The sequence below is a fragment of the Rana temporaria genome, unplaced genomic scaffold (assembly GCF_905171775.1).
Source record: "Rana temporaria unplaced genomic scaffold, aRanTem1.1, whole genome shotgun sequence".
Lineage (NCBI taxonomy): Eukaryota > Metazoa > Chordata > Amphibia > Anura > Ranidae > Rana > Rana temporaria.
This window is the reverse complement of record NW_024404513.1, coordinates 70,001-87,937: the sequence shown is the minus strand read 5'-3', so window position 1 is coordinate 87,937 and position 17,937 is coordinate 70,001. Positions and strand designations below refer to the sequence as shown.

At 51.5% G+C, this 17,937-nt stretch overlaps 1 protein-coding gene across 1 annotated transcript in view; it reads left to right on the top strand.

Annotated features, from left to right (window-relative positions):
• SYMPK (symplekin) overlaps nt 1-17,937 on the top strand; it is a 90,129-nt gene that overhangs the window by 49,253 nt on the left and 22,939 nt on the right. The window contains exons 12-14 of the mRNA XM_040334581.1: nt 9,521-9,629; nt 10,483-10,583; nt 11,726-11,816. Coding sequence (XP_040190515.1) covers nt 9,521-9,629; nt 10,483-10,583; nt 11,726-11,816 — 301 coding nt within the window. The remainder of the gene's footprint in view (nt 1-9,520; nt 9,630-10,482; nt 10,584-11,725; nt 11,817-17,937) is intronic.

Below are 17,937 nucleotides of genomic sequence, written 5' to 3'. Positions count from 1 at the left end.
CTGATAACATAGAGGAGAGATCGGGGATCCTGTGTACATGGACTGATAACAGAGGAGAGATCGGGGATCCTGTGTACATAGAGGAGAGATCGGGGATCCTGTGTACATGTACTGATAACAGAGGAGAGATCGGGGATCCTGTGTACATAGAGGAGAGATCGGGGATCCTGTGTACATGGACTGATAACATAGAGGAGAGATCGGGGATCCTGTGTACATGGACTGATAACATAGAGGAGAGATCGGGGATCCTGTGTACTTGGACTGATAACATAGAGGAGAGATCGGGGATCCTGTGTACATGGACTGATAACATAGAGGAGAGATCGGGGATCCTGTGTACATGGACTGATAACATAGAGGAGAGATCGGGATCCTGTGTACATGGACTGATAACATAGAGGAGAGATCGGGATCCTGTGTACATGGACTGATAACATAGAGGAGAGATCGGGGATCCTGTGTACATAGAGGATAGATCGGGGATCCTGTGTACATGGACTGATAAGATAACATAGAGGAGAGATCGGGGATCCTGTGTACATGGACTGATAACATAGAGGAGAGATCGGGGATCCTGTGTACATGGACTGATAAGATAACATAGAGGAGAGATCGGGGATCCTGTGTACATGGACTGATAACATAGAGGAGAGATCGGGGATCCTGTGTACATGGACTGATAACATAGAGGAGAGATCGGGGATCCTGTGTACATGGACTGATAACATAGAGGAGAGATCGGGGATCCTGTGTACATAGAGGAGAGATCGGGGATCCTGTGTACATGGACTGATAACATAGAGGAGAGATCGGGGATCCTGTGTACATGGACTGATAACATAGAGGAGAGATCGGGGATCCTGTGTACATGGACTGATAACATAGAGGAGAGATCGGGATCCTGTGTACATGGACTGATAACATAGAGGAGAGATCGGGGATCCTGTGTACATGGACTGATAACATAGAGGAGAGATCGGGGATCCTGTGTACATAGAGGATAGATCGGGGATCTTGTGTACATGGACTGATAACATAGAGGAGAGATCGGGGATCCTGTGTACATGGACTGATAACATAGAGGAGAGATCGGGGATCCTGTGTACATGGACTGATAACATAGAGGAGAGATCAGGGGTCCTGTGTACATGGACTGATAACATAGAGGAGAGATCGGGGATCCTGTGTACATGGACTGATAACAGAGGAGAGATCGGGGATCATGTGTACATAGAGGAGAGATCGGGGATCCTGTGTACATGGACTGATAACATAGAGGAGAGATCGGGGATCCTGTGTACATGGACTGATAACATAGAGGAGAGATCGGGGATCCTGTGTACATGGACTGATAACAGAGGAGAGATCGGGGATCATGTGTACATAGAGGAGAGATCGGGGATCCTGTGTACATGGACTGATAACATAGAGGAGAGATCGGGGATCCTGTGTACATGGACTGATAACAGAGGAGAGATCGGGGATCCTGTGTACATAGAGGAGAGATCGGGGATCCTGTGTACATGGACTGATAAGATAACATAGAGGAGAGATCAGGGATCCTGTGTACATGGACTGATAACATAGAGGAGAGATCGGGGATCCTGTGTACATGGACTGATAACAGAGGAGAGATCGGGGATCCTGTGTACATAGAGGAGAGATCGGGGATCCTGTGTACATGGACTGATAAGATAACATAGAGGAGAGATCAGGGATCCTGTGTACATGGACTGATAACATAGAGGAGAGATCGGGGATCCTGTGTACATGGACTGATAACAGAGGAGAGATCGGGGATCCTGTGTACATAGAGGAGAGATCGGGGATCCTGTGTACATGTACTGATAACAGAGGAGAGATCGGGGATCCTGTGTACATAGAGGAGAGATCGGGGATCCTGTGTACATGGACTGATAACATAGAGGAGAGATCGGGGATCCTGTGTACATGGACTGATAACATAGAGGAGAGATCGGGGATCCTGTGTACATGGACTGATAACATAGAGGAGAGATCGGGGATCCTGTGTACATGGACTGATAACATAGAGGAGAGATCGGGGATCCTGTGTACATGGACTGATAACATAGAGGAGAGATCGGGGATCCTGTGTACATGGACTGATAACATAGAGGAGAGATTGGGGATCCTGTGTACATGGACTGATAACATAGAGGAGAGATCGGGGATCTTGTGTACATGGACTGATAACATAGAGGAGAGATCGGGGATCCTGTGTACATGGACTGATAACATAGAGGAGAGATCGGGGATCCTGTGTACATAGAGGAGAGATCGGGGATCCTGTGTACATGGACTGATAACATAGAGGAGAGATCGGGGATCCTGTGTACATGGACTGATAACATAGAGGAGAGATCGGGATCCTGTGTACATGGACTGATAACATAGAGGAGAGATCGGGGATCCTGTGTACATGGACTGATAACATAGAGGAGAGATCGGGATCCTGTGTACATGGACTGATAACATAGAGGAGAGATCGGGGATCCTGTGTACATGTAATGATAACATAGAGGAGAGATCGGGGATCCTGTGTACATGGACTGATAACATAGAGGAGAGATCGGGGATCCTGTGTACATGGACTGATAAGATAACATAGAGGAGAGATCGGGGATCCTGTGTACATGGACTGATAACATAGAGGAGAGATCGGGGATCCTGTGTACATGGACTGATAACATAGAGGAGAGATCGGGGATCCTGTGTACATGTAATGATAACATAGAGGAGAGATCGGGGATCCTGTGTACATGGACTGATAACATAGAGGAGAGATCGGGGATCCTGTGTACATGGACTGATAACATAGAGGAGAGATCGGGGATCCTGTGTACATGGACTGATAACATAGAGGAGAGATCGGGGATCCTATGTACATGGACTGATAACATAGAGGAGAGATCGGGGATCCTGTGTACATGGACTGATAACATAGAGGAGAGATCGGGGATCCTGTGTACATGGACTGATAACATAGAGGAGAGATCGGGGATCCTGTGTACATGGACTGATAACATAGAGGAGAGATCGGGGATCCTGTGTACATGGACTGATAACATAGAGGAGAGATCGGGGATCCTGTGTACATAGAGGATAGATCGGGGATCTTGTGTACATGGACTGATAACATAGAGGAGAGATCGGGGATCCTGTGTACATGGACTGATAACATAGAGGAGAGATCGGGGATCCTGTGTACATGGACTGATAACATAGAGGAGAGATCGGGGATCCTGTGTACATGGACTGATAACATAGAGGAGAGATCAGGGGTCCTGTGTACATGGACTGATAACATAGATGAGAGATCGGGGATCCTGTGTACATGGACTGATAACATAGAGGAGAGATCGGGGATCCTGTGTACATGGACTGATAACAGAGGAGAGATCGGGGATCCTGTGTACATAGAGGAGAGATCGGGGATCCTGTGTACATGTACTGATAACAGAGGAGAGATCGGGGATCCTGTGTACATAGAGGAGAGATCGGGGATCCTGTGTACATGGACTGATAACATAGAGGAGAGATCGGGGATCCTGTGTACATGGACTGATAACATAGAGGAGAGATCGGGGATCCTGTGTACATGGACTGATAACATAGAGGAGAGATCGGGGATCCTGTGTACATGGACTGATAACATAGAGGAGAGATCGGGGATCCTGTGTACATGTAATGATAACATAGAGGAGAGATCGGGGATCCTGTGTACATGGACTGATAACATAGAGGAGAGATCGGGGATCCTGTGTACATGGACTGATAACATAGAGGAGAGATCGGGGATCCTGTGTACATGTAATGATAACATAGAGGAGAGATCGGGGATCCTGTGTACATGGACTGATAACATAGAGGAGAGATCGGGGATCCTGTGTACATGGACTGATAAGATAACATAGAGGAGAGATCGGGGATCCTGTGTACATGGACTGATAACATAGAGGAGAGATCGGGGATCCTGTGTACATGGACTGATAACATAGAGGAGAGATCGGGGATCCTGTGTACATAGAGGAGAGATCGGGGATCCTGTGTACATGTAATGATAACATAGAGGAGAGATCGGGGATCCTGTGTACATAGAGGAGAGATCGGGGATCCTGTGTACATGGACTGATAACATAGAGGAGAGATCGGGGATCCTGTGTACATAGAGGAGAGATCGGGGATCCTGTGTACATGGACTGATAACATAGAGGAGAGATCGGGGATCCTGTGTACATGGACTGATAACATAGAGGAGAGATCGGGGATCCTGTGTACATGGACTGATAAGATAACATAGAGGAGAGATCGGGGATCCTGTTTACATGGACTGATAACATAGAGGAGAGATCGGGGATCCTGTGTACATGGACTGATAACATAGAGGAGAGATCGGGGATCCTGTGTACATGGACTGATAACATAGAGGAGAGATCGGGGATCCTGTGTACATAGAGGATAGATCGGGGATCCTGTGTACATGGACTGATAACATAGAGGAGAGATCGGGGATCCTGTGTACATGGACTGATAACATAGAGGAGAGATCGGGGATCCTGTGTACATGGACTGATAACATAGAGGAGAGATCGGGGATCCTGTGTACATGGACTGATAACATAGAGGAGAGATCGGGGATCCTGTGTACATAGAGGATAGATCGGGGATCCTGTGTACATGGACTGATAAGATAACATAGAGGAGAGATCGGGGATCCTGTGTACATAGAGGATAGATCGGGGATCTTGTGTACATGGACTGATAACATAGAGGAGAGATCGGGGATCCTGTGTACATAGAGGATAGATCGGGGATCTTGTGTACATGGACTGATAACATAGAGGAGAGATCGGGGATCCTGTGTACATGGACTGATAACATAGAGGAGAGATCGGGATCCTGTGTACATGGACTGATAACATAGAGGAGAGATCGGGGATCCTGTGTACATGGACTGATAAGATAACATAGAGGAGAGATCGGGGATCCTGTGTACATGGACTGATAACATAGAGGAGAGATCGGGGATCCTGTGTACATAGAGGAGAGATCGGGGATCCTGTGTACATGTAATGATAACATAGAGGAGAGATCGGGGATCCTGTGTACATAGAGGAGAGATCGGGGATCCTGTGTACATGGACTGATAACATAGAGGAGAGATCGGGGATCCTGTGTACATAGAGGAGAGATCGGGGATCCTGTGTACATGGACTGATAACATAGAGGAGAGATCGGGGATCCTGTGTACATGGACTGATAACATAGAGGAGAGATCGGGGATCCTGTGTACATGGACTGATAAGATAACATAGAGGAGAGATCGGGGATCCTGTTTACATGGACTGATAACATAGAGGAGAGATCGGGGATCCTGTGTACATGGACTGATAACATAGAGGAGAGATCGGGGATCCTGTGTACATGGACTGATAACATAGAGGAGAGATCGGGGATCCTGTGTACATAGAGGAGAGATCGGGGATCCTGTGTACATGGACTGATAACATAGAGGAGAGATCGGGGATCCTGTGTACATGGACTGATAACATAGAGGAGAGAACGGGATCCTGTGTACATGGACTGATAACATAGAGGAGAGATCGGGGATCCTGTGTACATGGACTGATAACATAGAGGAGAGATCGGGGATCCTGTGTACATGGACTGATAACATAAAGGAGAGATCGGGATCCTGTGTACATGGACTGATAACATAGAGGAGAGATCGGGGATCCTGTGTACATAGAGGATAGATCGGGGATCCTGTGTACATGGACTGATAAGATAACATAGAGGAGAGATCGGGGATCCTGTGTACATGGACTGATAACATAGAGGAGAGATCGGGGATCCTGTGTACATGGACTGATAACATAGAGGAGAGATCGGGGATCCTGTGTACATGGACTGATAACATAGAGGAGAGATCAGGAATCCTGTGTACATAGAGGATAGATCGGGGATCTTGTGTACATGGACTGATAACATAGAGGAGAGATCGGGATCCTGTGTACATGGACTGATAACATAGAAGAGAGATCGGGGATCCTGTGTACATGGACTGATAACAGAGGAGAGATCGGGGATCCTGTGTACATGGACTGATAACATAGAGGAGAGATCGGGGATCCTGTGTACATGGACTGATAACATAGAGGAGAGATCGGGGATCCTGTGTACATGGACTGATAGGATCCCCGATCTCTCCTCTATGTTATCTTATCAGTCCATGTACACAGGATCCCCGATCTCTCCTCTATGTTATCAGTCCATGTACACAGGATCCCCGATCTCTCCTCTATGTTATCAGTCCATGTACACAGGATCCCCGATCTCTCCTCTGTTATCAGTCCATGTACACAGGATCCCCGATCTCTCTTCTATGTTATCAGTCCATGTACACAGGATCCCCGATCTCTCCTCTATGTTATCTTGTGTACATGGACTGATAACATAGAGGAGAGATCGGGGATCCTGTGTACATGGACTGATAACATAGAGGAGAGATCGGGGATCCTGTGTACATGGACTGATAACATAGAGGAGAGATCGGGGATCCTGTGTACATGGACTGATAACATAGAGGAGAGATCGGGGATCCTGTGTACATAGAGGATAGATCGGGGATCCTGTGTACATGGACTGATAACATAGAGGAGAGATCGGGATCCTGTGTACATGGACTGATAACATAGAGGAGAGATCGGGGATCTTGTGTACATGGACTGATAACATAGAGGAGAGATCGGGGATCCTGTGTACATAGAGGATAGATCGGGGATCCTGTGTACATGGACTGATAAGATAACATAGAGGAGAGATCGGGGATCCTGTGTACATGGACTGATAACATAGAGGAGAGATCGGGGATCCTGTGTACATAGAGGATAGATCGGGGATCCTGTGTACATGGACTGATAACATAGAGGAGAGATCGGGGATCCTGTGTACATGGACTGATAACATAGAGGAGAGATCGGGGATCCTGTGTACATAGAGGATAGATCGGGGATCCTGTGTACATGTACTGATAACATAGAGGAGAGATCGGGGATCCTGTGTACATAGAGGAGAGATCGGGGATCCTGTGTACATGTAATGATAACATAGAGGAGAGATCGGGGATCCTGTGTACATGGACTGATAACATAGAGGAGAGATCGGGGATCCTGTGTACATAGAGGAGAGATCGGGGATCCTGTGTACATGTAATGATAACATAGAGGAGAGATCGGGGATCCTGTGTACATAGAGGAGAGATCGGGGATCCTGTGTACATGGACTGATAACATAGAGGAGAGATCGGGGATCCTGTGTACATAGAGGAGAGATCGGGGATCCTGTGTACATGGACTGATAACATAGAGGAGAGATCGGGGATCCTGTGTACATGGACTGATAACATAGAGGAGAGATCGGGGATCCTGTGTACATGGACTGATAAGATAACATAGAGGAGAGATCGGGGATCCTGTTTACATGGACTGATAACATAGAGGAGAGATCGGGGATCCTGTGTACATGGACTGATAACATAGAGGAGAGATCGGGGATCCTATGTACATGGACTGATAACATAGAGGAGAGATCGGGGATCCTGTGTACATAGAGGAGAGATCGGGGATCCTGTGTACATGGACTGATAACATAGAGGAGAGATCGGGGATCCTGTGTACATGGACTGATAACATAGAGGAGAGAACGGGATCCTGTGTACATGGACTGATAACATAGAGGAGAGATCGGGGATCCTGTGTACATGGACTGATAACATAGAGGAGAGATCGGGGATCCTGTGTACATGGACTGATAACATAAAGGAGAGATCGGGATCCTGTGTACATGGACTGATAACATAGAGGAGAGATCGGGGATCCTGTGTACATAGAGGATAGATCGGGGATCCTGTGTACATGGACTGATAAGATAACATAGAGGAGAGATCGGGGATCCTGTGTACATAGAGGATAGATCGGGGATCCTGTGTACATGGACTGATAACATAGAGGAGAGATCGGGGATCCTGTGTACATGGACTGATAACATAGAGGAGAGATCGGGGATCCTGTGTACATGGACTGATAACATAGAGGAGAGATCGGGGATCCTGTGTACATGGACTGATAACATAGAGGAGAGATCAGGGATCCTGTGTACATAGAGGATAGATCGGGGATCTTGTGTACATGGACTGATAACATAGAGGAGAGATCGGGATCCTGTGTACATGGACTGATAACATAGAAGAGAGATCGGGGATCCTGTGTACATAGAGGATAGATCGGGGATCCTGTGTACATGGACTGATAAGATAACATAGAGGAGAGATCGGGGATCCTGTGTACATGGACTGATAACAGAGGAGAGATCGGGGATCCTGTGTACATGGACTGATAACATAGAGGAGAGATCGGGGATCCTGTGTACATGGACTGATAACATAGAGGAGAGATCGGGGATCCTGTGTACATGGACTGATAAGATAACATAGAGGAGAGATCGGGGATCCTGTGTACATGGACTGATAACATAGAGGAGAGATCGGGGATCCTGTGTACATGGACTGATAACATAGAGGAGAGATCGGGGATCCTGTGTACATGGACTGATAACATAGAGGAGAGATCGGGGATCCTGTGTACATGGACTGATAACATAGAGGAGAGATCGGGGATCCTGTGTACATGGACTGATAACATAGAGGAGAGATCGGGATCCTGTGTACATGGACTGATAACATAGAGGAGAGATCGGGGATCTTGTGTACATGGACTGATAACATAGAGGAGAGATCGGGGATCCTGTGTACATAGAGGATAGATCGGGGATCCTGTGTACATGGACTGATAAGATAACATAGAGGAGAGATCGGGGATCCTGTGTACATGGACTGATAACATAGAGGAGAGATCGGGGATCCTGTGTACATAGAGGATAGATCGGGGATCCTGTGTACATGGACTGATAACATAGAGGAGAGATCGGGGATCCTGTGTACACGGACTGATAAGATAACATAGAGGAGAGATCGGGGATCCTGTGTACACGGACTGATAAGATAACATAGAGGAGAGATCGGGGATCCTGTGTACACGGACTGATAAGATAACATAGAGGAGAGATCGGGGATCCTGTGTACACGGACTGATAACAGAGGAGAGATCTGTCTACATGGGGCCCGGAAGCTACTACTCAATTGACACCCTATAGTATTTCCCATCGCTTCTACATAAAAAAAAATTGAAGGGGAGGGGCTGAGGAGCTGGGCCTGCACAGAAAGTAAGTAAACGCCCAGCGAAAGGAGAGAGCTATGATCCAACCTTACTAACTTGGAGGCACAAAGTAGAATTGCACATCTACAGTACTTGGCTTTTCTCTGTCGTTTCTCCACTTAGGGTGACAGAGTCTCTTTTAACGCAATGGCGGGGAGGGGGAGGGGCTTGCTATCTTGGATGATGTAGAAGAAATCTTATGTCCAATCCTCTGTCTGCAGATTCGGGGGATGGGAATGAACTCCCCTGAGCTTCTTCTATTGGTGGAGAATTGCCCCAAAGGTGCTGAGACTCTGGTCACCCGCTGCCTGCACATCCTGACCGATAAAGGTGAGTATGAAGCCTTCAGAGATCATCTCAGTGCTGCCTGTCCTCCGTGGGATGATGGAGGATCCTCAAAGCTGGCCATACACACAATCAGGTGAATGGAGCAATTCTGATTGCCTCTGGCTGCTGATCAATGGACGTTTGTATTTATTTGTATTTTCCCCAAGATGTCTCTGACAGAATTCCAGGTAGTAGTTGACCTCCTTGGAGGGTGTTGGTACTTGGAGTGATCTCATGGATGCGGTATTGTGTGTGTGTGTGTGTGTGTGTTTTTGTGTGTGTGTGTGTGTGTGTGTTTTTGTGTGTGTGTGTGTGTGTGTGTGTGTGTGTTTTTGTGTGTGTGTGTGTGTGTGTGTGTGTGTGTGTGTGTGTGTGTGTGTGTGTGTGTGTGTGTGTGTGTGTTTTTGTGTGTGTGTGTGTGTGTGTGTTTTTGTGTGTGTGTGTGTGTGTGTGTGTGTGTGTGTGTGTGTGTGTGTGTGTGTTTTTGTGTGTGTGTGTTTTTGTGTGTGTGTTTTTGTGTGTTTGTGTGTGTGTGTGTGTGTGTGTGTGTGTGTGTGTGTGTGTCGGCGGGTTCTGGACTTTTAGGTCAAAGTGATGTGGAGCCGGCTGACCACTGTTTTAAATTTTGGGTACAATGACGCACGACCACGCAATTGTCGGTTAAAGTAACGCAGAGCCATATCGCAAACAATGGTCATGAAGGGGATAAAACACTTGGCTTCTGTCATGAGGAGGAGTCCAGACACAATTCACATTTCCATTGGTGTATGGCCAGCTTCACCCTCCGTTCTCTGGCCATTGTAGTCATGCTGTATGAGTCAATGTGTTCACTTTTCTTTATTTTATCTGAAACTAGTGCCGCCATCTCCTGAACTAGTGAAACGCGTGCGTGATCTCTATCAGAAGCGTCTCCCGGATGTCCGGTTCCTGATCCCGGTACTGAACGGTCTGGATAAGGTAAAGTTTTGCATCTGGAATGCCTTCTTGGCCGCTCCTATAAATTTGCTGGTTCTGTACATTCCAGAGAGGCAGAAAAAGCCACAGACACTGATATGAGGGGGATGGGTCCCCCAGGTAGGGGTGTGTGGGGGGGTGGGATGGGTCCCCCAGGTAGGGGTGTGTGGGGGGGGGATGGGTCCCCCTGGTAGGATGTGTGAGGGGGGGGGGATGGGTCCCCCTGGTAGGATGTGTGAGGGGGGGGGGATGGGTCCCCCTGGTAGGATGTGTGAGGGGGGGGATGGGTCCCCCAGGTAGGGTGTGTGGGGGGGGGATGGGTCCCCCAGGTAGGATGTGTGAGGGGGGGGGGATGGGTCCCCCTGGTAGGATGTGTGTGTGGGGGGGGATGGGTCCCCCAGGTAGGGGTGTGTGGGGGGGGGGTGGGTCCCCCAGATAGGATGTGTGAGGGGGGGGGGATGGGTCCCCCTGGTAGGATGTGTGAGGGGGGGGGGATGGGTCCCCCAGGTAGGATGTGTGAGGGGGGGGGATGGGTCCCCCAGGTAGGGTGTGTGGGGGGGGGGATGGGTCCCCCAGGTAGGATGTGTGAGGGGGGGGGGATGGGTCCCCCTGGTAGGATGTGTGAGGGGGGGGGATGGGTCCCCCTGGTAGGATGTGTGAGGGGGGGGGATGGGTCCCCCTGGTAGGATGTGTGTGTGTGTGGGGGGGGGGGGGGATGGGTCCCCCAGATAGGATGTGTTGCTTTTGATCGGTCTTCCCTTAAGACTTGCTGGAAGATTGGAGTTTAGAGGCTGATTTATAGAGCATTATACATTGTACATTCATATCAGTCCCTGCCCCGAGGAGCTTGCCATCTATTCTCCCTAACTCCCAATCATACATACATACATACATACATGTACTGGGGCTAATTAACCTCCCAGCATGTATTTGGAATGTGGGAGGAAAGCGGAGTACCAGGAAGATCATGCAGACTCCATGCAGATGGTGTGGTTGGGATTTGAACTGCCGCCCCGAGTGCTGCCAGGCAGAACCACCAATCCTCTGTACCGACCAATCCCAGTCCTTGATTTGATTCTTTTGTACTTTATTCTGATGATTGTGTTTTTGCAGAGTCTCAGTCTTATCGTTATCTCTCCTTCTAGAAAGAGGTGGTCCAGGCTTTGCCCAAACTCATCAAACTCAACCCAATAGTAGTGAAGGAAGTTTTCAACCGCCTCCTGGGAACCCAGCATGGTAAGAGTGCCAAACCTGTGTTGTCCCAATATCATTCTTTGTGTAGTCCGTCCTCCTTTGTGTAGTCCGTCCTCCTTTGTGTAGTCCATCCTCCTTTGTGCCGTCCCTGTCCTCCTTTGTGTAGTCCGTCCCTGTCCTCCTTTGTGTAGTCCGTCCCCGTCCTCCTTTGTGTACAGCGTCCCCGTCCTCCTTTGTGTAGTCCGTCCCTGTCCTCCTTTGTGTAGTCCGTCCCCGTCCTCCTTTGTGTACAGCGTCCCCGTCCTCCTTTGTGTAGTCCGTCCCTGTCCTCCTTTGTGTAGTCCGTCCCTGTCCTCCTTTGTGTAGTCCGTCCCTGTCCTCCTTTGTGTAGTCCGTCCCTGTCCTCCTTTGTGTAGTCCGTCCCTGTCCTCCTTTGTGTACAGCGTCCCCGTCCTCCTTTGTGTAGTGCGTCCCCGTCCTCCTTTGTGTAGTCCGTCCCCGTCCTCCTTTGTGTAGTCCGTCCCCGTCCTCCTTTGTGTAGTCCGTCCCTGTCCTCCTTTGTGTAGTCCGTCCCTGTCCTCCTTTGTGTAGTCCGTCCCTGTCCTCCTTTGTGTACAGCGTCCCCGTCCTCCTTTGTGTAGTCCGTCCCTGTCCTCCTTTGTGTAGTCCGTCCCCGTCCTCCTTTGTGTACAGCGTCCCCGTCCTCCTTTGTGTAGTCCGTCCCTGTCCTCCTTTGTGTAGTCCGTCCCTGTCCTCCTTTGTGTAGTCCGTCCCTGTCCTCCTTTGTGTAGTCCGTCCCTGTCCTCCTTTGTGTAGTCCGTCCCTGTCCTCCTTTGTGTACAGCGTCCCCGTCCTCCTTTGTGTAGTGCGTCCCCGTCCTCCTTTGTGTAGTCCGTCCCCGTCCTCCTTTGTGTAGTCCGTCCCCGTCCTCCTTTGTGTAGTCCGTCCCTGTCCTCCTTTGTGTAGTCCGTCCCTGTCCTCCTTTGTGTAGTCCGTCCCTGTCCTCCTTTGTGTAGTCCGTCCCCGTCCTCCTTTGTGTAGTCCGTCCCCGTCCTCCTTTGTGTAGTCCGTCCCCGTCCTCCTTTGTGTAGTCCGTCCCTGTCCTCCTTTGTGTAGTCCGTCCCTGTCCTCCTTTGTGTAGTCCGTCCCTGTCCTCCTTTGTGTAGTCCGTCCCCGTCCTCCTTTGTGTAGTCCGTCCCTGTCCTCCTTTGTGTAGTCCGTCCCCGTCCTCCTTTGTGTAGTCCGTCCCTGTCCTCCTTTGTGTAGTCCGTCCCTGTCCTCCTTTGTGTACAGCGTCCCCGTCCTCCTTTGTGTAGTGCGTCCCTGTCCTCCTTTGTGTAGTCCGTCCCTGTCCTCCTTTGTGTAGTCCGTCCCTGTCCTCCTTTGTGTACAGCGTCCCCGTCCTCCTTTGTGTAGTCCGTCCCCGTCCTCCTTTGTGTAGTCCGTCCCTGTCCTCCTTTGTGTAGTCTGTCCCCGTCCTCCTTTGTGTAGTCCGTCCCTGTCCTCCTTTGTGTAGTCCGTCCCTGTCCTCCTTTGTGTACAGCGTCCCCGTCCTCCTTTGTGTAGTCCGTCCCCGTCCTCCTTTGTGTAGTCCGTCCCTGTCCTCCTTTGTGTAGTCCGTCCCTGTCCTCCTTTGTGTAGTCCGTCCCCGTCCTCCTTTGTGTAGTCCGTCCCTGTCCTCCTTTGTGTAGTCCGTCCCCTTCCTCCTTTGTGTAGTCCGTCCTCCTTTGTGTAGTCCGTCCCTGTCCTCCTTTGTGTAGTCCGTCCCTGTCCTCCTTTGTGTAGTCCGTCCCCCGTCCTCCTTTGTGTAGTCCGTCCCCGTCCTCCTTTGTGTAGTCCGTCCCTGTCCTCCTTTGTGTAGTCCGTCCCTGTCCTCCTTTGTGTAGTCCGTCCCCGTCCTCCTTTGTGTAGTCCGTCCCCCTTTGTGTAGTCTGTCCCCCGTCCTCCTTTGTGTAGTCTGTCCCCAGTCCTCCTTTGTGTAGTCCGTCCCCGTCCTCCTTTGTGTAGTCCGTCCCTGTCCTCCTTTGTGTAGTCCGTCCCCGTCCCCCTTTGTGTAGTCCGTCCCTGTCCTCCTTTGTGTAGTCCGTCCCTGTCCTCCTTTGTGTACAGCGTCCCCCGTCCTCCTTTGTGTAGTGCGTCCCTGTCCTCCTTTGTGTAGTCCGTCCCTGTCCTCCTTTGTGTAGTCCGTCCCTGTCCTCCTTTGTGTACAGCGTCCCCGTCCTCCTTTGTGTAGTCCGTCCCCGTCCTCCTTTGTGTAGTCCGTCCCTGTCCTCCTTTGTGTAGTCTGTCCCCGTCCTCCTTTGTGTAGTCCGTCCCTGTCCTCCTTTGTGTAGTCCGTCCCTGTCCTCCTTTGTGTACAGCGTCCCCGTCCTCCTTTGTGTAGTCCGTCCCCGTCCTCCTTTGTGTAGTCCGTCCCTGTCCTCCTTTGTGTAGTCCGTCCCTGTCCTCCTTTGTGTAGTCCGTCCCCGTCCTCCTTTGTGTAGTCCGTCCCTGTCCTCCTTTGTGTAGTCCGTCCCCTTCCTCCTTTGTGTAGTCCGTCCTCCTTTGTGTAGTCCGTCCCTGTCCTCCTTTGTGTAGTCCGTCCCTGTCCTCCTTTGTGTAGTCCGTCCCCCGTCCTCCTTTGTGTAGTCCGTCCCCGTCCTCCTTTGTGTAGTCCGTCCCTGTCCTCCTTTGTGTAGTCCGTCCCTGTCCTCCTTTGTGTAGTCCGTCCCCGTCCTCCTTTGTGTAGTCCGTCCCCCTTTGTGTAGTCTGTCCCCCGTCCTCCTTTGTGTAGTCTGTCCCCAGTCCTCCTTTGTGTAGTCCGTCCCCGTCCTCCTTTGTGTAGTCCGTCCCTGTCCTCCTTTGTGTAGTCCGTCCCCGTCCCCCTTTGTGTAGTCCGTCCCCGTCCTCCTTTGTGTAGTCCGTCCCCGTCCTCCTTTGTGTAGTCCGTCCCCGTCCTCCTTTGTGTAGTCCGTCCCTGTCCTCCTTTGTGTAGTCCGTCCCCCTTTGTGTAGTCCGTCCCCGTCCTCCTTTGTGTAGTCCGTCCCTGTCCTCCTTTGTGTAGTCCGTCCCCTGTCCTCCTTTGTGTAGTCCGTCCCTGTCCTCCTTTGTGTAGTCCGTCCCCGTCCCCCTTTGTGTAGTCCGTCCCCGTCCTCCTTTGTGTAGTCCGTCCCCGTCCTCCTTTGTGTAGTCCGTCCCCGTCCTCCTTTGTGTAGTCCGTCCCCCGTCCTCCTTTGTGTAGTCCGTCCCCCGTCCTCCTTTGTGTAGTCCGTCCCCGTCCTCCTTTGTGTAGTCCGTCCCTGTCCTCCTTTGTGTAGTCCGTCCCTGTCCTCCTTTGTGTAGTCCGTCCCTGTCCTCCTTTGTGTAGTCCGTCCCTGTCCTCCTTTGTGTAGTCCGTCCCTGTCCTCCTTTGTGTAGTCCGTCCCTGTCCTCCTTTGTGTAGTCCGTCCCTGTCCTCCTTTGTGTAGTCCGTCCCTGTCCTCCTTTGTGTAGTCCGTCCCTGTCCTCCTTTGTGTAGTCTGTCCCCGTCCTCCTTTGTGTAGTCCGTCCTCCTTTGTGTAGTCCGTCCCTGTCCTCCTTTGTGTAGTCCGTCCCCCGTCCTCCTTTGTGTAGTCCGTCCCCCGTCCTCCTTTGTGTAGTCTGTCCCCGTCCTCCTTTGTGTAGTCTGTCCCTGTCCTCCTTTGTGTAGTCCGTCCCCCGTCCTCCTTTGTGTAGTCCGTCCCCGTCCTCCTTTGTGTAGTCCGTCCCTGTCCTCCTTTGTGTAGTCCGTCCCCCGTCCTCCTTTGTGTAGTCCGTCCCCGTCCTCCTTTGTGTAGTCCGTCCCTGTCCTCCTTTGTGTAGTCTGTCCCCGTCCTCCTTTGTGTAGTCCGTCCCCGTCCTCCTTTGTGTATTTCGTCCCCGTCCTCCTTTGTGTAGTCCGTCCCCGTCCTCCTTTGTGTAGTCCGTCCCCCGTCCTCCTTTGTGTAGTCCGTCCCCCTTTGTGTAGTCCGTCTCTGTCCTCCTTTGTGTAGTCCGTCCTCCTTTGTGTAGTCCGTCCCCGTCCTCCTTTGTGTAGTCCGTCCCCGTCCTCCTTTGTGTAGTCCGTCCTCCTTTGTGTAGTCCGTCCCCGTCCTCCTTTGTGTAGTCCGTCCCCGTCCTCCTTTGTGTAGTCCGTCCCCGTCCTCCTTTGTGTAGTCCGTCCCTGTCCTCCTTTGTGTAGTCCGTCCCCGTCCTCCTTTGTGTAGTCCGTCCCCGTCCTCCTTTGTGTAGTCCGTCCCCCGTCCTCCTTTGTGTAGTCCGTCCCCCTTTGTGTAGTCTGTCCCCGTCCTCCTTTGTGTCGTCCGTCCCTGTCCTCCTTTGTGTAGTCCGTCCTCCTTTGTGTAGTCCGTCCCCCGTCCTCCTTTGTGTAGTCCGTCCCCCTTTGTGTAGTCTGTCCCCGTCCTCCTTTGTGTAGTCTGTCCCCTTCCTCCTTTGTGTAGTCCGTCCTCCTTTGTGTAGTCCGTCCCCGTCCTCCTTTGTGTAGTCCGTCCCCGTCCTCCTTTGTGTAGTCCGTCCCTGTCCTCCTTTGTGTAGTGCGTCCCCGTCCTCCTTTGTGTAGTGCGTCCCCGTCCTCCTTTGTGTAGTCTGTCCCCCGTCCTCCTTTGTGTAGTCCGTCCCTGTCCTCCTTTGTGTAGTCCGTCCCTGTCCTCCTTTGTGTAGTCCGTCCCTGTCCTCCTTTGTGTAGTCCGTCCCTGTCCTCCTTTGTGTAGTCCGTCCCTGTCCTCCTTTGTGTAGTCCGTCCCCGTCCTCCTTTGTGTAGTCCGTCCCCCGTCCTCCTTTGTGTAGTCCGTCCCCCGTCCTCCTTTGTGTAGTCCGTCCCCCGTCCTCCTTTGTGTAGTCCGTCCCTGTCCTCCTTTGTGTAGTCCGTCCCCGTCCTCCTTTGTGTAGTCCGTCCCTGTCCTCCTTTGTGTAGTCCGTCCCTGTCCTCCTTTGTGTAGTCCGTCCCTGTCCTCCTTTGTGTAGTCCGTCCCTGTCCTCCTTTGTGTAGTCCGTCCCTGTCCTCCTTTGTGTAGTCCGTCCCCGTCCTCCTTTGTGTAGTCCGTCCCTGTCCTCCTTTGTGTAGTCCGTCCCTGTCCTCCTTGGTGTAGTCCGTCCCTGTCCTCCTTTGTTTAGTCCGTCCCTGTCCTCCTTTGTGTAGTCCGTCCCTGTCCTCCTTTGTGTAGTCCGTCCCCGTCCTCCTTTGTGTAGTCCGTCCCCGTCCTCCTTTGTGTAGTCCGTCCCCCGTCCTCCTTTGTGTAGTCCGTCCCCCGTCCTCCTTTGTGTAGTCCGTCCCCTTCCTCCTTTGTGTAGTCCGTCCCCCGTCCTCCTTTGTGTAGTCCGTCCCCCGTCCTCCTTTGTGTAGTCCGTCCCCTTCCTCCTTTGTGTAGTCCGTCCCCCTTCCTCCTTTGTGTAGTCCGTCCCTGTTTTCCTTTGTGTAGTCCGTCCCCGTCCTCCTTTGTGTAGTCCGTCCCTGTCCTCCTTTGTGTAGTCCGTCCCCGTCCTCCTTTGTGTAGTCCGTCCCTGTCCTCCTTTGTGTAGTCCGTCCCCCGTCCTCCTTTGTGTAGTCCGTCCCCCGTCCTCCTTTGTGTAGTCCGTCCCTGTCCTCCTTTGTGTAGTCCGTCCCATTCCTCCTTTGTGTAGTCCGTCCCTGTTTTCCTTTGTGTAGTCCGTCCCCGTCCTCCTTTGTGTAGTCCGTCCCTGTCCTCCTTTGTGTAGTCCGTCCCCGTCCTCCTTTGTGTAGTCCGTCCCTGTCCTCCTTTGTGTAGTCCGTCCCCCGTCCTCCTTTGTGTAGTCCGTCCCCCGTCCTCCTTTGTGTAGTCCGTCCCTGTCCTCCTTTGTGTAGTCCGTCCCATTCCTCCTTTGTGTAGTCCGTCCCCGTCCTCCTTTGTGTAGTCCGTCCCCCGTCCTCCTTTGTGTAGTCCGTCCCCGTCCTCCTTTGTGTAGTCCGTCCCCCGTCCTCCTTTGTGTAGTCCGTCCCCTGTCCTCCTTTGTGTAGTCCGTCCTCCTTTGTGTAGTCCGTCCCCTTCCTCCTTTGTGTAGTCCGTCCCTGTCCTCCTTTGTGTAGTCCGTCCCATTCCTCCTTTGTGTAGTCCGTCCCCGTCCTCCTTTGTGTAGTCCGTCCCTGTCCTCCTTTGTTTAGTCCGTCCCTGTTTTCCTTTGTGTAGTCCGTCCCCCGTCCTCCTTTGTG